The following is a 23,391-nucleotide window of genomic DNA, read 5'->3' on the forward strand; positions in this document are numbered from 1 at the left end:
ACCCTCTCCTACACTAACTTCCAAACTTAAATCTCCATCTAAATTAAGAATGAAAGCATGATGGAGACATAGTGTTGATGTAGATCAGTGTCTTTGCTGTGCAGTAGAAAATAAAAGCTAGATCATAAACTTCACACCAACACCTCCTCCAAACACTCTTACAACACACCCTCCCCCATCTCAAACACACTACACAGGGGCTCTTATGTACACCTGAGCACACACTTTCAATCTGTGTTAATTGGAACCACACGGCTGCACATGTGCAACACATGTAAGGCATAGCTGAGTTGGATGGATGGGAGTGTGGTATCACATAGGTACACACACCAAACATTCCAGTTGCTTTAGTCTGAAGATGGCACTCTTTCACTTTGGTCATCAAGCTGTTATCAATTGAGATACACAGCAGGAGAAAAAAACACTAGGAGATGATGTAGTCAGGTTTATTACATTACATAAAAAGCAGTTAAAATGCTGATTTATCACTAAACAACATATTTAAGAGGGGTGGGAAAATTGAATCGAAAAATCGAAAATTGGGATTTTTTTTGCTTCACAATTTTAAAATGGATTTTTTTGTTAAAAAATCGATTTTTTATTTTCAAACAAATAAAAATAATCCAGTATAAAAATTTTGTCATTTGTATTGTTTTTATTGATCTTTTTACTTGTCTTCTGGGGCGTTATAGCAGCAGAATGATGATCTGGCAACTGTGTTGTTTTTTTCTAATTGAAATCAAGAAATATTACGAGCAAAAAAATAAGTTTTATACATTTCTTTTGTTTTTAATCTACAAAAATCAGCAATATCAAAGAATTGTGAGAATTGCATTTTAAATCGAATCGGCACCCAAAAAATCGGAATCGAATCGGGACAAAAGTGTATTGTCACAGCCCTAATATTTAAACTATTTCCCCAAAGACAACATAAAAAAAATATTAGGAGGTACAAGTCACAACTAACAAGCTTCATTTACAATATTATGATTGGACACAGAGGAAGTAGCCTCCCTGAGACACTCAGGCTCTAAGATGCTTTAACGATAGAAAGAGGACAAAAGCTGCATAATTTCACTCTCATTTCACTTTGTATGTATAGATATCCAGCTGATATGATCACATACCGGTTTAATTACTACCAACGTTCTCACCACAGAATGATGTTCAACTGCTACATCATGTAACTCAGCAACACACAGTTTTACATTCCTCATTTGTATGAGGAGACACAATGATGCCTCACATATAATAAATAACAGGATGGAGAATCATCCAACTGCATCTTCAACAGTCCTTTACTTTGACCTTACTTTTGCCAATAGGGTTCAATGTTATATGTACATATTTGAGCTCAGATATGACCTGTAAGCTGAGGGCTTCTACATTTTCATGATAAGATCTTAAATGTTTTATTATTCATGTCGCTTTTATGATAATGTCATGTGTTCAAATTCTCTACATAAGGACAACTCTGGTCCTCGAGGTTCACTGTCATGCTGGTTTTAGGTACTTTCCTGAGTCAGGTTAATTGAGTCAGGTATATTGAAAAAAAGAAACATCTAATAATAATGATTGTAATAATAACAATAATAATAACAATAGGACATAAACCATCGAGAAATGGAGTTTGAGGTCCCAGCCAAAAGGTTGCACTGTACACAACAATCTGTGCATGTTGAGCAACATAACATTTGCTGTACCTGTTTAGTTGTGAGAGTGGCCATATGGAAACCATGTTTTGCCCCGCATGAAGCACTACAATAACTTCCTTTTGTAATAAAAAATGGACATCTGTGAAAGCACCGTTGATGCTTACAGATCTATACTTCAAACACTGTAAGTGCTAAACTCTCTTCTCTGCACTCTAGACCAGTCATCCATTGAAACTACTGAGCAAATGAGAGCAAGAGTGGGAAATAAAAACAGCTACTTTAATAATTACAGCAACTGGTCCCTTCAATTTTCACACACAGAGTTATTGTAAGTGTGCTTTTAACACTGTGTAGTATGTGACACACAGGAAAATATGTTACTGTTTTGCCTTCTTTAACAACAAGTATAATTTTAAACAACATTGATGTGTTCTTTGGACAATTTCTAATTACATATCCATTTTCAAATCACTGCATTTGGAGTTTAATCACATATTTCACATACACTAACAAACAAGGGGCTGCAACTTAGCTGTCTCGCTTTACAGGTCAAAGACAAAAAAATATCTCTAGCAACAAAAAGAAAAAAATCTGACTCATATAAAAACTGTCGTCTGGCTTTTGGCTCAACTTTGCTGAACACAAATCATAAATGTATCAGTCATATCAGTTGTGTCAAGGAATTGCATAAGATACTGTTATAATTGACTGAGATTTTTAACTCGGGTGAACTGATCCTTCAGCAACACACACACACCAGTTTTAAAGTTACTGTACGTGCACAAGGCGACAGAAAATAGCTGAGAGGGGGCACGAAATGTACACAGGCCCGGAGACTAATTTGGAACACAGCCACTGTCTCCAGCTAAGCAGCAGCCACCTTTAGCTTGGTCACCACGGAGACAACATTCGGCTCTATCCCACAGCATTTATCCCCAACCCCAATAAACACCTTGATTGATAGACTGTCTGTGGAGCTGTGCACATGCATCATGGCAAATGTCTGTTCAGAGTGTGTTATTCGTGGATGCTGGCATGCATATGTGTGTGTACGTGTGTGTGCTGGACGTTTCAGAGTCTATGTGGAGGACTAGCTGTCAGAACAGATTAGGGTGCTGCCGAAGTGCTTGACAACTCAAGCACTTTATTATTAGCCAGGCAAGACCCCATCAGGAGGGGGTCGTCCAAAAACATCCCTGATGAAATATTTTCACAGCAAGTGGAGAAGGGAGCTGGGGAGGTGTCCCCAAACATGCCTGATGAGATACAAGGCTGAAAAAAAATTGAAGAAAAAAAAACAGATCAGTTGTGGTGTAGTGGATACATGAGTGCAGGGAAATGAGCAATGGAGAAGGGGAGCATATTAGTGCAACTAAATAACTGGCTTGGGATTTTTGTTGATTTTAGGAGTGTTTTAAAGGAGTTTGGCAGGAGGGAGGTGTCACGCTCCTTTTAAATGCTCCACTGAGAATAACTATACTCTCTAAACGGGACCACAGAAGTTCATCTTTCCCTCATACAACAAGACAGATGGAGAGCAGCTATCCTCATCTATATCTGTTTTAGTTATTTAGTTATTTAGGTTGTTATTGTTATTGTTATAGTTATTGTTTTACTTATTTCACTTTTTTTAAAAACAAACTTTAGTCTTTAATAAGTATAAGCCACTTTAGTTTTTTAGCTTTTAACACCACGTGAGTTGTCTGGTCATCTGTGTCTTGTTCTTCCTTAGGTATTTTATTAGGTAGTTACTTTCATTGATGTTACTTACTTTATTTTATTTTATTTTATTTTATTTTATTTTATTTATTTAGTGATGTGTTTGGCTTTTGATGCGCAGCACTTGGAGACGGTCTGTTTGTGGAAAATGTGGATTGGATTGGACAAAATTCATGTTATTATTCATGTTTGTTTTTCTGTCTCCAGATCTGGTAACTGAAAAAGGACTTGGTGTCCTGTCCTTTTAATGTCAAAAGTGAGGCCAGTAAATTTTTTTGGAAACAGAAAGTAAATTACTAGCAAATCAAACTAATCAGTTAGCTAGCTAGTACTAGCATGGATTTGTTCACCCGACCTTCATAATCAAATATGGTCACACATAGATGCAATCAGTCAAAGAGGTCAAAGTACTAACTTCGAAACATTAGCTCACAAATAAATGGGTAATATTTGGGCGGACACCTATAGTATAATTTCTACAAACAAGTTTTGTTTCATTGAGATTTATATTTTAAAAAAATGTTGTATAGACTTCCAAACATGCAGCGAATAGAATTCATTTAGTCATGCACAAATGCAAACAGATATCATATGCATACACCTGTGCAACGTGATCATCCAGTCATCCTTGTGCCTGACATTGGCTGGTGAGTTGACCACAAGACATACTCCTGAAGGATGTTACTCACACAAGCTCACCCACCCACCCACACACACACACACACACACACACACACACACACACACACACACACACACACACACACACACGTATGCAGTCACACTCTTTTACCTGTTCCCTGCTCAAAGCTCTGTGCTGTCCCCATTTGTATGAGTGGTTATCAGCGTGGTAACTCTATCCCCTTCCTTTCATGTAAAATACATTGTGCCAAGCCTCCTCCCTCTAACCCTCCCTCCTCTATTCCTCCTACACCCCCCAATTCCCCAGCCTGGGAGGTGTAAATCTATCCGTCTCTTTATACCTCCAAAAATGCCCCCTTTTTCAGGTGTAGTAGGAAGCTATAAAAGAAAAAAAGAATCCAGGGAGTGAAAAGAAAGAACAGAATGAGTGTGCGGAGCAGAGAAAAGGAGGAGGAGGTGTTCAGGTGAAATAGGTACTCTCCGAAAACATCTCTCTCTTTCTGTGCCTCTCTGGCAAGGTGACCGTCTCCTTGCCTGTCAGAGAGAACTGCAGACAGAAACAGGAATTCAGTCGAATACTTTATGTACGTCAAAAAACAAAACTTCTGATTTAAAAATGCAAACTGTACATTAAATAAAATGTTGAGCACTAAAAGATTTTTCTGAGGTGTCTTTACGAACCATGCGAGATAAATAAGAATTTACCTTTTCTTAACGGAGTCAAGTTAAACATAGAGTTATAGATTTGGCATGTTTCCCCATACAAACTATAATTATATCATTATAACTAATAATAAAATAGAAATGATCAAATAAGCCAAAAGTCAAACATTCTCAAATGCAAACCACATTAGACATAGGCTTGAAAACAATGGCTTTACTGGGCCCCACTTTTGTCAACTGCTCCTACAACAAAAGCAAATAAGCATCTTTGTTTTTCCAAATCATTATCCATGTGTTTAGATTCTACTTTTACCTGCTAGATGATAGTATTGCCACTGTGAACCCTAAGACTGCATCAGCTGAGGAAAAAAGGGGGCATGATCACATTGCATATAATAGGGATCTCAAACTCTGGCCGTTAAGGGTTACTGTAGCTGTGCAGGGTTTAGATGTTCCCCTGCTCTAACACACTTGGTTCAAATCAAATGGATCCAAGAACTTTTGTCAAGTCTTGTACGACGACCCTTGAACTCACTGGCTGGAAAAGACATCTTTTTGAATCCAAACGGTTTTACCCCCCTCTTTTGCGGTTTTGTGGTTTCTGTAGCCCTCGAACTCAATATTTTGTGGGTTTTGAAAGATGAGTGAAAATGCTTAAAACCCACTGGGAGTATGGGGCTCTTTGCTGTTACAGTGGCTGGCAGGAAATGAGTTTATTTCGGTCAGGTGTGTTAAAACATCTAAACAGGGAAACATCTAAAACTTGCGGGACAGTGGCGCTTCCAGACCAGAGGTGGAGATCCTTGGTATATGAAATGTTGTGCCATTATCTAACTTCTCTTTTGCTAGTTTAATATCAGGCCAAACCGATGTAATTACTTACTGTTGGGACAATTTTTTTTTTAAATTGTTTTGTTTTGTCTAATTAAACTCTCAATGTTAACCCAAAGATTTTTTTTCAATCATTCTGTTAACTTATTAATGTTTTGTTTTATTTAGGCGGGTATGGGGGGTGTGGGGGTGGGTGGGGGGGTGGGGGGGGGTGTAGTAGAGCAGAACAGGCTACTCCTCATCCCACTCACTGCACTGGTGGTCTTCATATCTACTGTTTGAATTGGCTCCTCATTGTCTCAGGGAGTGAGGGGATCACAGACACGATTTAATGCAGCTTTATTCAATGGAGACAGATGAAAAGTCACTGATAGATATGTGTATGTGTGTGTGTGTGAGTGTGTATGTGTGTGTGTGAGTACGCACCAGTTCTGCGCTGTTAATTGTGCGTTTGGCCTTGACTGCCCCTGCTCAGCTAATCTGATGAGGGTGATTAAAAAAACAACTGGGGGAAACCTAAACCAGTCCATGGCTGACCAGGCTGACACACACACAGACACACATTCTGGCCATCACTCTAATCAGTGACAGAGACTGTCCTAACATCATGGAATTCAATATACATTGGATACAGACACAGCTTCTACATGGTAAAAAACTGAAATTGGTATGCTCTTGTGTCTATTTGACACTTAGTGGAGAAATCATTTACAATGTTTTATAGTAGACGTTAAAATAGTGACTGAGGTCCTAAACTTATTTAGATAATGTTTACTGAGATACAGTGAAAACAAAAAAAAATGTCACAATGCAAAGAATGAACAAAATCAACAAGTTGTTCATTCTTTACTATGAACAATATCTATGATAAACTAACAGGACAAATATTGTCATGATGGAACCTGCATAGCATTAAAGCTAGCGTTGTTCAACAAATCTTTAGCAAATCTATTTTAACAAACATCCAAAGTACAGTACAACATCTTTTACAATTCTTCTCAGACTGTAAAGCATGTAAGCCAGTCTAAGTCTTCTGATAGGCAGTGTGGTGAATCCCCATTCAAACCAGTGATCTGGATAGACAAGTGCACTGGTAAAATATTTCATTCTGTGGAATGAGTACAAAATTCTGCTTTGTAAGTCTCAAGTGTTTCTAAGATTTATGAAATGATACATTTCCTCTAATTATGAGCCAAAAAGCTGTGGGCTTTTGTGGGGAATTTTCTTTACTGCCAAATAAAAAGCGAAGAAAAGAATTTTTGGAGGGAAGGTTTTGCAAAAAAAATTCAGTTCTTTGCATGAACTTGATGAAGTGAAGAGTAGTGTGTGGACCAAAGCAGTATGAGGAGTCGTTGCTCCTGTGAGAGTCCTCAAGAAATGTAACACCACTGCCGTGAAACAACCCCCAAAAGTGACCGCACCTACCTCACCCCTTGCCTGCTGCCTGAACCACAGGTTTTTCTACAACTCCAACCAAGTAAAATCAGCGAGTTGTGTGCATGTATGGAAATATAAAGTTAAAAAAGTGCAAATAACTATGTTAAAACTAGCAGTCTAATTCGATGGGCGCTGGAATATCCAGACTGGTCAATGCTGGAGAGTCTGTTTGTCAGGATGTGTGTGTAAGTGGCAGCAGCAGCAGCATCAATAATTAAAGCTAATCTCATTAGGCCTCAGATCCCTTTCAGACGCTTTTAATTAAATGATGAATGGGCTCCCAGCAGCCTGTTAAATAATGCTGCTCATGACATCACAGTGGGTGTGCATGTGAGAGGTACAACATAAGGTAGATGTTCTTAAAAAGAAAAAAAGAAAGATAAAAGGGGAGATTTTCAGCAGTGAAAGGTATGGTCTCACTCACACACCATCTGCTCTTAAATTCAATATGCAGCAGATTATTAGAAGTTACTGCTGCCCTGTACGCCACAGAATGGGAACAGGAGTTTAATGGCTCAAAGTCACAAGCTGTTCTGTCAAACTAGGCCTTGAAACACTTCATATCATCTTCCTAATAAAATCAGTCACAAAACCATATGTCTGCAAAGAGGGAGGGCCGATCGAGGGGAAAAAGAGGAGGAACGGTAAGTGTGAAAAGAAGACAAGAGCCGGAGGTCCAAAAAACATGGTACAGTGAAGACGTTGAGGGTGTGAGACGGACAAAGAGAAAAGAAGACAAAGATGGAAAGACAGAGACCACAGGCCAAAATAGAGAATGAGAACAACAGGTAAACCAGAGGACAGGTAGGGTGCCAAAGCACCTCAGGCCCCAGACAGCACGGACACAGCAATGAGAACACCCATAATCCCTACTGCTTCTCATCCCCCTCACCACCACAACCTCCCATCCCTCGCTCTTGGGCTGGCTCTGTATCGGATTGCTAACTTCACAATAGGGCCTGAATCATCACTCTAGCCGGGGAGACACAGTGAGAGACGAAGAGGCGGGCAGGCCGGCGGGGAAAAGGAAAGGTGGGACAGATAAACGGACAAAAAGAATCAAGGACACAATTGAGAGCAAAGAAAAAAAATGCTGCATAGATCAAGTCCAAACAGGGTTAGATTGGACAACTGTGCTTCAGTTGGAAATTTTTAATCATTAACTTAACAAATAAAAGCAGCACAAACATTATAGTTTAGACACTAACTTTTTATGAATAGCTAAAGTACAACCTGATCACCAAAGAGCATGACGTTGAACCATTACACACAATAAGAAATTTAGTGCCTAAACCTACATTTTTATGATTAATTTAATTATAATTTTAAGATTCCACCTCCACTTCCAGACCTCCTCTCAAAGACCTCGTCATTTACTGACTGTATCTAAAATTTCTGCTGCATTTGCATCAGGGTCAAAGAATAGCGTGCAATATTTCGAGTCTTAAAGAAATTAGAATAGCTTTAAATTATCTGAGCTAAAATCACTTGGGGTTTTCATTCAAGGCATCGTTCTACTTTTTCTCTGTCCTGAAAAAATTAAAACATACTCTGATCCAGTTCAAAGGGATGTAATGGATGTTCACTCTTTAACCGGATGCCATTTGAAAATTGTTTATCTGCTAAAATAAATTTTGTTCAAGAGTGCCAAAGCTATAAAAGCTGCTATGTTTGCACACCACCTGTGAGATGCAGCACCCTCTTAAATTTGACAGGTTGCGCTGAGAAGTTGTGTGAACATTAAGTTTTTATGGCTCCAGTTTTTCACATATATTCAAACACCAAAAAACTGCTACTAAAGCAAAAACACAAACCCGTTTTATCTGATGCAACCACACAGATGATAAAGTGTAGCAATGATCACACTGCACACGAAATGCTCAAAGAAAATCTTTTAACAAAAAGAAAGAAAGAAATCTACTGAAAATGGAAATAAACATGAGCTGCTGCAACACTTAAATCAGCACAGAGACCCGGGTCACACCCCATCTGGTCTCAGCTACCTCTCTGATTTTGCACTGTAGCGTAAGAAATCCAATCTCCCAGCAGAGCAGGAGAGGAAGTTCTCGCGGCAGGCAGGGTTAGGCCGGCTCCTGCATAACCAAAGCACAACTGTTGCAATTTCATTTCCTTTTCAACAAAATGAGGAAATATGCTCCTTCTTTTAAGCAATGGCAGATGAGGTTTGTTCTTTGTTACTTTTTACTTGTTTGTTACTTTTTTTTAGTAGACTGGAGCAAACAAGAAGTGCATCGTGTTCTCAAATGCTCTATCTGGAAATTGCAGAGATCAAAGCATGAAATGTTTTACTAATTCGATAAGAACTTCTGTTCATTTATTGCCTTTAAACTGAATACTTTTCAATTTGTCTCCACTTAACAAATGGAAAGAGTTAAAATTCTGGTATTTTCAAAAATTGCATTAATGGGAGAATGAAATGTTACCTCTGGCAATAACGGGCTTTTCTCGAAAAATCTGAGTGATCAATAAAATGAAGAATCCTGGCATGAAATGCTGCATCCTGATTGGCTTCCATTAAACAAGCATGGCTACAGTGAGACAGTCTCCACTCAGATGACCTCAGCCATCCCACACCACAGAAAGTCTATGTGTATAACAGAGAAAGAGACACCTACACACTGGCCTCTCACACAGTAGACACTCAAACACACATATCATGCGGTTTCCTGTCTGGTGTGTTCCTCTAAAAAGCCCACGCTGCTTGCTCTGGGTTTCTAGATGGATTCTCCAGTCTGTTTTGGAGGTTTGACTGTCGGGCTGCGACTGACTTGACCCGATGACCTCACACCTCGCCGTCTTTCTCTGGCTGGCTAGACTCTCACTCAGCTCTCATATGTGCATTATAAATTACCTGAGCTAAATGGGTTTTGGTGAAAGACAGATGTTTTGGTTGTTTCACGCATCTTAAATAAAAGTAATGTCAAAACAAAGAGGCTGTTTCAGTCCTTTTTCCATATTTTCACATGAAAGTAGCTCTTTTATCTTCAATAGGATCCCTTGTGCTAACTTTGCCCAGGTTCCAAAATTTGAGGTAAAGTTTAAAAGACCTTTTTTTTTTTCCAGATTTTTTTTCTCTCTTTTATATGGATGGAAGCAACAGCAAGGTGACATGAATGAGAAGAAGGGGAAATGATCAGCAATAAATGATCCAATTATTTGTTGCTGCAGCAATGACTCCCCGTCTGTGCATGGAGCACATCTGATACTTCGCTCAATGTCACAAAAATCTTAAATGTAAATATCTTAATTGCTGCAGAATGGGAGAGGTACAAAGTCACCTTTGTTAGGAAAACTGCATTACATTTCTTAATGTTCTGTTATATATAAATCCTTAACAGAATGCAGATTATGGGGCGTTAACAAGAGAAATGCTGGTTTAACAAATGAGTGCTGCTGGGGAACAGCTTCTTATTAAACTTGTCCATTTGATCATTTCAAAATCAGCCCTTACTAGATGGTTTCCTGCAATTTATCGTCTCTCTGGGAAGCCATTTTTGTTCATGCTTTTACAAGAGCATGGATTCAATAGGAAAGTTTACACAGAAAAATTAGCATAGTTTTAAAGGGGTCAGTTTTTTTTTGTTGTTTTTTTTGGAGGTACGAGGGTGCATGAAAGGTTATGCAACATGATTTTTAACCCCTCATGTTTCAGCTACCTACATTCAGTAGCCTATTATTATGCTTTAATTGTCTGGAATGGATATTTTTTATTCTGTTTTTGACTTTTCATTCCTGCTAAAAGTCTCCATATCACACTAAAATTTTGTTGTCATCCCTGTATGACTCATTGAAAACCTGGCATCCAAACAGCTGTTTAACTTATGCTCACTGGTGTTTGCTGTGGCATAAAGAAGTAAATAGAATGAGCATTTCTTGTAGAGTCTGAGGAGAAGACTCAGCTGTCAGCTAAAACATAAATCTTACAAGAAGCATAGACGGTGAGCTGAAACTGAAGTGCACCTCGGTGCCACAGTTAGGATGCCAGGCTACTAGTGGGATGCCAGGGGGTAGCTGTTACACTCCACACCTCTGTGATCCATCCACTTGCTCTTGTTGCTGGGCAGATTTTGCAATGACCATGTATGACGGCGAAGCAATCTTAGCTATCAGGGTTGGGCCGTGGTCGTATTAAGCTACTGTTGCTGCATGTCCGTTTGTATAAATGTGTCTGTATGGGGTTGTAAGAGTGAAAGAGGGGTGCAATTTGACCCCTTTCCTCCTATTCCTCGGTGTCTGCCTGTCTCTCTGTCTTTCTGTCTCTTTCTTTCACACACACAGATTAGGACAGCTGCCATAAGAGCCTCTCCCAGTGCACCAAAGGAAAAAAAACTACGACTAAAACAACCGTTTTGCACCCTTTTTCCCCTCGTTTATCTCTCAATTTTTTCTACAGGTGGCGATACATTTAATCCTGGAAGGCTCCCGGGGGCAAACAACTGCTGCTGCTCCTCATGCTTTCTCCACTAATCTACAAGCTGGAGACTTCCTTCAGGTGCTCTGCTGGATCAAGAGCCAGAAACAGAGTGTGAGAGGAGTTTATGTGTGCATATGAATGACTCATGCCTGCAAATCCTTAATAAAAATCTGCTTCAAGCTTATTCTCAAAATCTAACCAAACTGATACATAATAATAATAATAAACATTTTCTCCTAATTCTGATTACATAAAAAAATATATAAATATATATATATTCTCCCTCAAGCTAAAGAATAGTCTGACAACAGGTGGAGTGAGACACTTAAGAAAGCTAAAAGTAGCATTACAGGGGCTAACCGCTGTTGGCCATTCCCCTATACTCCTTCCAGAGCTCCCTGAGGACCCCAGATGGCAGGCTGGCCCTCGTCAGGCAGGCGGCCAGAGAGGACGCCTGAACGTAACCCAGATGACGTGCAATGGATGTGGTGGGAAAAGGGCGGGGTGGAGGAAGTAAGGGACGGGGTACTTTAAAGGGTAGAGGAGGAGTGGGGGTATCAGGTATCAACAGACAACTCCCCGAAACTTTGTGTGTGAGGTCTGTGCTGTTTTCTTAGTCACCAGAGACACACCTATTTCAATGAAGCAGTGTGGGGAAAGAATTAGCCACTTTCAGTTTAAGTTTCAAGAGACCAAAGTGAGTATGGAAATAAATTGAAATTAAAGAGTAAACTTGGCCTTTATGTTGAGCTTCAAGTTAAACCTGTCATCCATACATAGTGACAATTGCAACTATAGTAGAAACAATGCACACAAGAAAAAGCATTTGTTGTTTCTCACCAGACAATTTGTTTATGATCAGATGCACAAGTTACCATGTAAACAAATGTGCCTTCCGTTAATCATAGATGCTGGCTTACAACCTGGATGGTGTCTCTATTCTCTAATCTAATGTTCCACTAAGGATTAAAACAAACAAAAGCAAAAGAAAAAAAAACCAATCAGAACACAAAATAGTTTTTCCAGTTAAACTCAACCCATCTTAATGAGCTCCGGCCAGAGGAGACAACAGTTTTTCTGGATATTGTCATTGTATGTTTTTTTTTTTTTTTTTTTTGTTTTTTTTTTTTACTTACTTGTACTATTTTAGTAAGATAGTACAGTAACAGTGAGTCTTTTCCTGAAATGACGCACCGCAGGTGTTAAAATCTCCAAATACTTTGTGCTTTTGAGAGACAAAAGTTTAAAATTAAGAAATAATTTTGCCAACACATTTTCATGCAAGGATTTGAGCCTTACTCTATCAGGGAGGTTCTTTCTATTTTCAACTCTGACAACACTGGTATTCTGCCAGTTAAACATCCCTCACCCCAGCCATCACCTATATTTTTTTTTAACATAAATCTTCTCTATTTCCTGTTTCAAGTTTTAATAAATATATTTAATCTTTTATATTAAAATCATGGTTAAACGGACTACAACTTATTGTATTCTGTCTTCATTTTCATCTCAGCCAGCATCTCAGCCTTCTGTAAACAGCTGAAAAGTATTATTATGATCTTCACCATATGATATCAACAGGACATTAATCAGAACAAAGTTGTAGCTGGTGGACAATATGACTGATTGTTACAGTGTTGGGATTCACAGATCACCCACCATCCATTGTTTAGCAGATGACCATGACAGAACGATTAGACTTTCAGCTCGATCGGTTATGACCGCTCTGGCCATCCTCAGAGAAATCCAGTTTTATATTGGTGAGGTGAACAAAGTCTATGTGCAGTTATACAGACACGCACACTTCACTGTACAAGCTTCTCACTCAGGTCTATCTAGACTTTACATTAGAAACTAAGAAAGATAAAGAAATCAGAGAACACGCAACCAGCAGGCTGTGCTGTCTTTCAATGGTACCAGGAAAGGAAAAGATGAAGCACCGGCAAGGAAAATGATGGAATTCCTGGAATTGCTGATCAGCCATTTCCTAGTCAACAAAATAGTTGTTAAAAACGTTATACATCACCTGAGCCAAAAGTACATACAGTAACAGTGAGCAGGAGATACTTCTCGGATGTTGTTCAGAACTGTTTATTGTTTCATGTGAAACACAGTCTGCTAGTTCAAAGCAGCAATCAGGTTTACAACAGAGAATTTCTGAAGATACTAAAATTCAGGTAAAACATGAATTTTGTATGTTGGTAGCGATAGTTTTAAACAAAAAACTCCATCAGAGGAAAGTTGAAGTGCAATACAAGCATCTGACTCGGTGTATCATGCCACATGACTGAAAACTAGCAGCTTCCGAAGTGAACTTATGGTGATAGAAGTTGCTTTAGCAGGCCGCTTTGACTGCAATTATCAATGCTTGGTCTACGTGTGCAGACGCTTTTATCCAAAGCAGCTTACAAGTGATAAGTGACCAATTAACCATAGCATGTCTTGTGGATAGAAGCAAGAACACCTGGTAAACACCACACAGAAAGGTCGCTGCTCAACCCCCCCCAGCCGAGGCTTAAACCAGCAACCTTCTTGCAGTGAGGCTGCTAAGCTAACCACTATGCCGCTGTACTGTCCGAAACACAGAGAAACCAAAACAGATGCCAACAAACTGATTCAAATTGAATGAACTTTTTACACGCTTCACAAAACAAGATGAACTGCTTAAAGCAAAGGAAAGTCAAACACCTGGAAGGAAGAGATTTCTGCTCTATAAGACTATCGAGCTCTGCGTGGTTTGATTAAAATTGCTGTCCTTGCTCTGAGATCTCATTTCCAACCCGAACAATTAATCAATGTCTTTGTGCTGCAGCTCAAATTCACTTTATAAATGATATCACTGCCCTATTTAAAGAAGGTGAGGTAAATGAGGAATATGGACATCAATATTTCATGTCTAGATGGCAGTGAGACAAGATGGATTCTTCTTTCTTTCTTTCTAGCTTGCTTGCTTGCTCTTTCGCCGTCTTTCTTTCTTTTTGTTGTGTGGACGTACTGTATGTGTGAGTGACATGTGCTCCACTGGGGTCAGCTCGTAATCCGACCCAGAGTGAGTCTGACGGAACAACAGAAAAGTAGGGGAAAAACAACATACTTCATGAGCTCTGTCCCACTTCGCACTATTATTACTGTCGAGGCTGGCAGGTCAGAGAGAGAGAGAGGGGGAGAGGGAGAGAGTGAGGCTTGGTGGAGGAGGAGGAGGTGGAGAAGATGAAATTACACCTGTTCTGGTGGCTGACTAACGACTTTGAAATGCGAGCGGCCCTCACTGGCCGCCAAAATCATTTTCCCAACAATACGGGCTGATCTTTAAACAAGCAGAACTGGGACGCTGCGGTGATGCAGAGATGGCCTGCGGACTTGCGACCCTGGCAAACCCTTTGGCTCTGTGTGTGTGTGTGCGCATGTGTTTATTAATATCTCTCAGCGCTTATTTATTTTCCTATCTAATCAAATAAATGCGACTGACAAACAGCCAACGAAGACCAAGTTACTTTACTTTTTCATTGACTGGAATTTTTTTTTCACACCAAATTCACACACACACACACATACACACACACACACACACACACACACACACACACACACACACACACACACACAGGTTTTCTTGAATTAATGTCTGTGTCCATCATTGCCTCAGCTAAAGCCTCATTAACTCTGACTGCTGCCATATGGTTACTGTACAGTCACTGAGCCACATCTGTTGTGTGTTAGTGCACACACACACATATTCATGGGCAAATTCTGTATCTGTCTAATACACACATACCTCACACTTTTGTCTCCAATAGAAGTTATTCTTACTCACCCATCCAGTGACACACATACACTCCCGTGCATACAGTAGCCTTTAACTCACCATCTGTTCGCTGAGGTCCTGTGAGGCCTCCATGGCTTCTCTCTGCCACACTTGAGAGGCAAGAAAGAGAAAATGAAACACGTGTCAGTGATTGTACCAAGTTTAATGAATGATCACCTGAACTAACTTCTTGGCAGGGATATTATTGGAAACACTTGTTTTACGGGATGGCTTTTTTTATTTGATCACTTGCATTGTGGATAAAACCACCCACCATACTCTATTCTTTTTTCTTTTTCTTTTTTTTTTTTTGTATGTCTGTTTGCATCTGTCAGTGTGTTTATGTCTGAGCAACAGGAGACTGAGGGAGGGAAGCAGCAGTGTTAACTTCAGCATATCATCTTTGGCTGAGGGTGAAGTGGAGAGAAGTAAATTGCAGAAGTAAATATCAACAATGAAAATGGAGAAGTGTAAACGATATGGCTGCTTGGCTGGCTCTGGACCACAGACACAGTGGCTGGCTAGTGCATGAAGACAGTGAGTGACCCCATTAATACCAGACAGGAGACAGGTTGGCGCAGGAGTTGGGAGCGAGGCGATTGTCTACAACTTAAGGGAAGATAAGATTCTGCTATCAGTGAATTACACCTGGTTTCTTGACAGTATTTCCTACTGAAATGCAAAAAGCGACGCTGCAACAGAAGACCAGCTGAAAACAATAGACAACAATACCATCACCCCAACAGGAGAGCACAAAATGGCTCCTCTCTGATTTATCGCGCAAAAGGGCGCCAGCAAAGTTTGACAGCTAAACAAAAGAATAGGTTGCAAAGATGCACGATCGCATGCAAACACAAAAGTCCTCCCCTGTCATTAGATCTGCTGTTCCCAGCAACGTAAGGAGTGCCACTGAACCATTTCCAGCTTAGGTTCTCCATGAAAATGTCAGTTTTCAAAGCATCTGTGAAACTGAACTCAAGCTGAAGATTTTTCTGCACCTGCATGCTGAAAAGCTACAAAAGCTCCCTTTTCTGTGCCATGATCAAATCCTTTTGTGTGTCTGGCTAATGTGCATACATTTGTACGAGTGCAGGTTGCACAATACAAAATGACAAGGAAATGATAAATATTTAGTCCCTCATTTATCAGAATATTTCAGTTCCAACCGAATCCTTCTAAAAATATGAGGAACTACCATCAAGGTTATGTGAGCAGTCGTGCAATGTGTGTGTGGGATTCACTGAGGAGTTCACTGGCTCAATCTTTTAAACTAACTGGCATCCTTTTAATTTTTCATAGCGTTCAGCTCCTCCTGGCCTGAAACCGAAGACAATAATGCGTCTCTCAGGTGAATTGATTTGTGTCCCAGCCTCCAGCCTCAATCCTCCTCCCTCTCCCTCCATCTTTCTCTCTATCTCACCTTTGTGGAGGACATGATCAACTCACTTTCTTTTTAGTGTTTCACTCCTTCTTTTATGTCTCTTATGTCTTTAACAAAAATATGTGACTCGCAAAGTAACCTTTAAAAGTAAAAGTTTCCTTTTTTTAGGTGATGAAATGATGAAGGTTTGTAAGTTTTGGAGTTTTCAAATAACATTTGATATTGTTTTATCTTTAATGTAGTTATCCTATGGATTAAAGATGTGGTTTAAATTATTATAGCAAAAGATGATTGAATAGTCTGAAACGTTACTGAAGGCTTGTGTGCTTCCACACACTCCTGTAAGTGGTGCGGCCCTAAACCCACCCTGTTACCTGACACTAAACAGGGGATCAATAATGCCTGCTATTTCCTTCAAAGTCCCAGAAGAGAGAATTATATTTCTTACTATGGCTATTGACAGCGACATAAGGAACACATATAGGGCGGCGGAGGGAGGATTAGAAAGTGCACATCGCGGCTGCACTGCGGTAATTTCACGCTCTGAGAGCCAAAGAGAGGACAATGCGGCGCAAACCGCAGGCTGCAGTGTAAAGTCACATTTTATTCTATTTAAATATGATCGATTTAGCGACTGTTTTTACGCAACAACCAGATGATTAAGAGAGAATGTTTTTTCCTTTTTCTTTCTTTTTTTTTTTTTTTTAACCTCTAAATGTTTTATCATATAAACGAGATGCAGACAGGCATTATCTCTGTGTGTGACATAAACCACTGCATTGCCAGGTTTTTCTGAGAGAATTCAACTGCTTACGCAAGCATGTTGCAGGGATGGCCTGTTTTAGGACAACTGTAAAGTGGAAAGAGTTAGGCTCTTTTTATTTTTACAATTAACACTGACTTTAAAGATGTTTTTTTTTTTTAAAAAAATTATTATTATTATTATTATTATTCGCGTGCAATATCCAATTTTATAGTTTTTTTAAAAGAGAGTTTTTCTCAGATTTGATCCCAGGAGATAAAAAATAAATAAGAGTCACTGCAACCCGTGTAAAAAAACTGAATTGTTAATGTGGCCTATATGACGCATTTTACTGATGGAAAATAGATGAATAAATAAATAGATATATCAAATAATTATTTTTTATTTGCTTCGACTTCATAGTGTCAAAAATTAACTTCCAAATAAGCGCAATTATGACAGAGCGGATACTTTCATGTAGAGGAATCCGGCTGAAGTTGTTGCATTTTCAATCTTCTCCGTGTGGAAGATTTCATCCATTCCAGTCCATCCATGTCTTGCGCATTAATGCACGTTGGTTAAGTATGAGTCCTTAATGTGAAATCTAATCTGCACGAATTACGGCGCAGCAGGCCCCTATCAGATTTTGCATCGGCGTGTAACTTGTCATGTTGTTAGGGGCAGGCCTATAGCCAGAGGGCATTCAAGCCCCGAGAGCCGGGCCATGGTATAAGATTCCCATTTCCTACATATCAAATATAAACACAAACTCCACGTGGGAAGAGAGGAGATGATGGGGAGGAAACGCAAAGGACGCACAGCGGGATGGAGACGGCGCACGGCGGGGGTACCAAACTCTCTCCATGAGTCCACTAAACGCTGGATACAAATAACGCAACATCACAGAGCTGCAGTCACTCATATAAAAATAGATACATAAAATAAATAAACAAAAGTTTAGTTTGTTTGGATTTATTGTTTTTTAAGCCGTTTATAGAAAAACACCAATCCTGGATGCAGCCGATTGTTCATCAGCTGTTAGGTCATGGTTTAACAATGTATCAATAAATGATTAAAGCACCCACGTGCATGAGATCTAAATAAATAAAAAATTAGCACAAAAATTTCTATTCATAATATGGTTATTGTTGTAAAATGTGAAAAGCTCTTAACTTTATATTTTTAAATAAAATGTTTCTTAATAATTCCTCGTAATTATTTTAATATCAGGCACGAACAACAAAATATCTTTTAGACTTTTTCTAAATCTGCACATGAATCACAGTCAACACCTGTGATGACTGGAGGGCTTCTCAGACTTTTAAACACCACAAGTGTATTCAACTGTGACTAAGTGAAATTAAATCATAGATTTAAAATTGCATTTAAAAAGTAAACACAATCAACACATTTAAACAAAACGTGAGCTATTACAGCTTACCTATTTCCAAATAGGTTGTTGTCTTTCCTGCAAAAAAGTAAGCTCCCAGATGTTCCTTCAGAGCCTGGAAGCGCTCATAATCATGTGCGGTGTGTCCGCCGCACAGCTCTCCCTGCTGTTCGCAGGCTGTCACTGACTGGATCAAAACACTTCAGCCAACGCTGGCCATTACCAGCAAGAGTCCGAGAAAAAAAAAGCAGAAAGAAAGTCGCAGGAGTATATCTGGGCAGATTAATCGGCTTTACTAACTAAATGTCCATTTCCGGGTCTCTGTCTCAGTGACAGGAACTGTCACTTCCGCGGGAAATAACATTATTTTAAGTCCGCGTCCAAGTTTACGCACCGGGCTGTTCAGAGGTATTGGGCAGAATTGAGGACCGCGCCGTTGCGCATGCGTCCAGCTGCCATGCGGACACAGTTGGGCAAGTATCCAAAGGAGTAATGGGGTTCAGTCAGAGCGGGAGGGAGGGGATTCGGGGTGGGAGGGCACCAAAATGACTTCTTATTAATAGTTTGGTCCAAATGACGTGCTGGCAGTTTTAAATATCCCCTCTGAACAAAAACAACATGTACCCACTGAACACTTTCTCTGGCTGTCAATATGTCAATGCATTTGTTTTTTTTGTTTTTTTTCCAATAATGTGTGATGAAGCCTTAAAAGAAAAAAGAAAACATCAGTTTTTTTAAATACATTTTAAGCAAAATATACAACTGAGCTTGTAATATTCTCATTGAAAAGCTCATGAGAATCTGCCAAATGGTTTAAAAACTAGGCCATTTCTAAAAAGGAAAAAAAAGTGTTGCCTGCTTTTCAGTGGGAAGGAACCAAACACTTCACAGAAATCCTACTAAAATATAAACCATTGCAAATAAACCCAAGCTGTTTTCATGGCTTAATATACATCGAATGGTAAGAGGGGGAGGGAGAGGAGACTTGTCCTTGAAATAAAGCCTTTTGGAAACACTGAGCAGACATGAAAGCAAAGAAACACAGTGCTGCTTAATCTCCATGCAGTTAGAGAAATTGAGGAGAATTATGCCAATAAAAGCCAGAAAACATCCTGGAGATGTATAAGAAAATAACAAACATTCCACGGCATGGCTCGATTAGAACCTGTGGGAGTGAAGTCAGAGTTGCTTCACAGGGGCCGCAGAAAGATGATAGATTTGACCATGGAGTCTTGTTTATTTGAAAATGTGAGTGTTTGTTATGGCTTATGGATTCGGTGACTGTTGGATCCTGCTGACGAGAGCTCTTTTATCATGCTGTCATTTATCTGAGAGTGTGATCCCAGCAAACCTCTTATGCTGATCACCAGCTGTTGGTTTAGAGGGACTCCTGATGTTTTGCACACAAGAAATGCACAAAAATTTCATGCATTTTCTTTCTTAATCTCTTCATTTCTCACAAATACACAAAGACAGTATGTGTTCATTTTATTCAAAAGGCTTCTCAGTGATATTATAAGTGAAAAGAGTTCCCCCGACCTCGCATCCCTGAGGGTCTGGTTGGCTGATTCACAAGCAGAGGAACATACTATTGCTGGCAGTGTGAAAGAGCAATATGAAGAGGAGGATACTTTGAGAAAAGGGAAGTTGTTTCTAGTCATATGCGTATCATCAACGTGATAGAGATTATTTAATTTGTATATCCCGTCTCAAATTAAGTACATCAAAATGTTTATTAACAGTCAACATAGCTGCTATAACAGGAATTAATATCACTGTTCAGTATTGTTGCAACAATGTAATTGCCAAAGATGAGTATAATTCTCCCTTTGCATGGCACCACTACCATAGAGCCCTAAGAGTGAGGGGAATTATGTGAAGATACAAATTCCACAGTGAAACAGCTGAGAATTATAACCTGGTATGTCATCCTGCAAGGTGACGCAGCTTTACAACTAAGCTTTTTAGTCATTTACTTTATGGGACTGGACAGGGTGAGCAGTGCAAAGTCATGTGATGCCATGCATAGTAAGCATGACACCACATGATGACTGATGTGTGTTTTGGCACTGCATTGGGGGGTCAGATTGAAACCTTGGCATAGCCTGTGAACAGGCAGTAGCATGGTAAAAATTAGCAAGCTGCTAGCAGGGAAATAATAATCATTTACAAGCTACTACCTGATGATCACACAACAGATAAACACAGTGCTTCGATTTATCCAAACACTGAGACAGTTAGCATAACGTGAAGCTCATTATGGAGCTGTGTACTTGTTTATGTCTGCAACTAGCTCCTCGCTGTACAGTTGTTAAATCCCTAAATCCAGTGGGGTTCAAGTTTGACCTCATTTGTGCCATTTTGGTTTAGAGCGACAACATGTCATTGTGTGATGGGCACAAAACTGTATGAATGGGAGCTTTTCTACTAACACGCATTGAACACTTTAAGACTGCAGAATATTTTTCCTGCATTGAACCTTCCTTCGTTTGCATCCATGTTGTAGAAACCAGAGATGATTACAGGTTTTCTGTCTTTTCTGCATGACTATAACTGATTGTGAAGTATTGTATGCTATTTTCTTTGGGAAAATGAGTATATGCAATTTAATTGGAAGCTCTGCAAAAGGTTTCTACATTCACTGAACTATTTCTAAAAGCATCAACAGGACTATTAGCTATTTTTGTTCACAACTGTTGTTGGCAAGATCCAGTGGAGGCCAGAACACACTTTGGATATAAGGTGCCAACCTGTCCATGTAGTCACCTCAAATGACCTGCAAAAAAGAGTAGAAGATCAATGTAGCAGCCTGGGAACCTGTCCGGCCTGTCTCATGACCATGTCTCTGGGGGACAATGGTCTATGTATCTGGTCTTCCTGTGTACCCGGTGGATATCAAATAATGGCTATCCAAGCCAAAACTTCCCGTTCCATGAGCCAGCCATTGTTTTAATGCTGATAGATGATTCATCAGATGATACAGTGGTTTTAAAACTGTATATTGACCATTGAATTTTGCATTGTTTGCACTCCGCACAGAGTAAACCTGCACAAACTAAAGCTTGGTCAAGTGAAAGGCAGACACAAAGATCACTTCCAGGCCTTTATTAGTCTTAATGTGTATTCCTCTTTTTTTTGTTGAAAAAGTAATGAGAAACAGTGTCAGAAATATCCAAAGAGAATAAAAATGTCCCGGCTTTTTAAAGGTTACAGCAAGTCTGTAGATATATTAGAGCCCACAAACTCCCCACCTACTTCTTAATAAATACATCTTTGTAGGCTGACATCAGGGCTGAGTGAGAAAAAGAATAAAACTGAGTTGGATCTCTCTATAAGAGCGGCACTGACGACGAAGGCCCTCTTCTAGCTCTGGAGATCGAGCATATAGTTGACACGTAACCACTGAAAGTCCATGGCTTGTTTCTTTGTTCTTTACCAAATCTTTTCAGCATTACAGGAAAGAGAAAAAAAGGATTTACAAAAAAAAAAAATAATAATAAAGGTACTCCTTATGAGTAAATACAGATAAGGAAGGTGAAAGACTAGTGTGATCTCTGGGCTCCACAGCAACAGATAACAGAAAAGAGAAACTTAAGCTTCATGGATGGCTCATTAAGCCAGAACCAATCAAAAGCCGGAGCTCAGAGCAGCCTTAATTATCCTCAGTTAAGCTTGTTAAAACCCAAAACCTTTCACAATTAAACAACTCAATATTTTCTAAAACTACCAACTAAATGGCTCTAACACTCTCTCTTTCTGAGATTTTTTCCTGTTTTTTTTTCTGTTTTTCTTCCATTCATTATTTCACCATCTTCTTGTTCAACTCCTGTAAGAAGAATAAAAGTTGAACATGGTGTTCCTCTCTGTCTCTGACTCCAGCAGCAACTCCAGGTCTGAATTCGGCCGCTCAGTGATTGACACACTCTGGCAGAATGAATTAAAACCTCAAGCTGTGACGCAGCCCAAAATAGCAGGAAGCTGTCGCTGACCTGCAGTCTCTAGCGCCTCATGTCAGCAAGCTTAAAGACCTTGGCAGAACATTCTGCACAGAGGAAGCATGTACAGGTGTTCCTCCATTTCTCTCCCTGTGTGTAAAGGTGTTTGAATGAGGCAACAAGCGCAGATGCATGTTGATGCCTTGACCACACCTGTAGTGTTACAGGTCAGTCCAGGTGCATTGTTCTGATGTTTGGCTACTTTTACAAAACCTTGACGATAACTGCAGCTTCCTAATCATTTTAAGGCAGTGGCTGATCAATCTTTTTTTTTTTTTTTTGGCCAGCTGTTCTCCAGAAGGTGACGCTGAGATGAGGGAAGGGGCCTAAGCCTCAAGATGTTTAGTAGTGCAGGACTGTGAATCTGTTTGCCAAGTTACAGAGCTCCCACTTCTTGCCAAGCAGGGGGTGGGAGATAGAAAATGCCATTTAGGTGGCTGGTATTTATAGATATGTGAAGAACTTGCGCTCGGGCTAGGTCGAGGTGCTGACGATGTAAAATGAGAGGACGATTCCAGAAGTCGAGTGTCAGGGCACACAGATAAAAATACTCGGTGAAAGATGGGCCTGGTCATTAGTGGAGCGGTGTGGCATGTGACATGGCAGCATTTCAAAAGTGATTTATGATTATTACTACAGCTAACCTATACCTCTCCCCTTCCCGTGCCCACCAACTATCTCAAATAAGTTTGCCAA

The 23,391-nt window shown here is 39.7% G+C and overlaps 1 protein-coding gene across 1 annotated transcript in view; it reads right to left on the reverse strand.

Moving 5' to 3' along the window:
- Nucleotides 1-18,896, reverse strand: part of eya4 (EYA transcriptional coactivator and phosphatase 4) — a 46,248-nt gene extending 27,352 nt beyond the window's left edge. Inside the window, 2 exon segments of the mRNA XM_079255434.1 lie at nt 15,248-15,297; nt 18,752-18,896. Coding sequence (XP_079111560.1) covers nt 15,248-15,280 — 33 coding nt within the window. The 5' untranslated portion in view covers nt 15,281-15,297; nt 18,752-18,896.
- Between the last annotated feature and the right edge of the window lie 4,495 nt (nt 18,897-23,391).

The sequence above is a fragment of the Telmatherina bonti genome, assembly GCF_933228915.1.
Source record: "Telmatherina bonti genome assembly, chromosome: 16".
NCBI lineage: Eukaryota > Metazoa > Chordata > Actinopteri > Atheriniformes > Telmatherinidae > Telmatherina > Telmatherina bonti.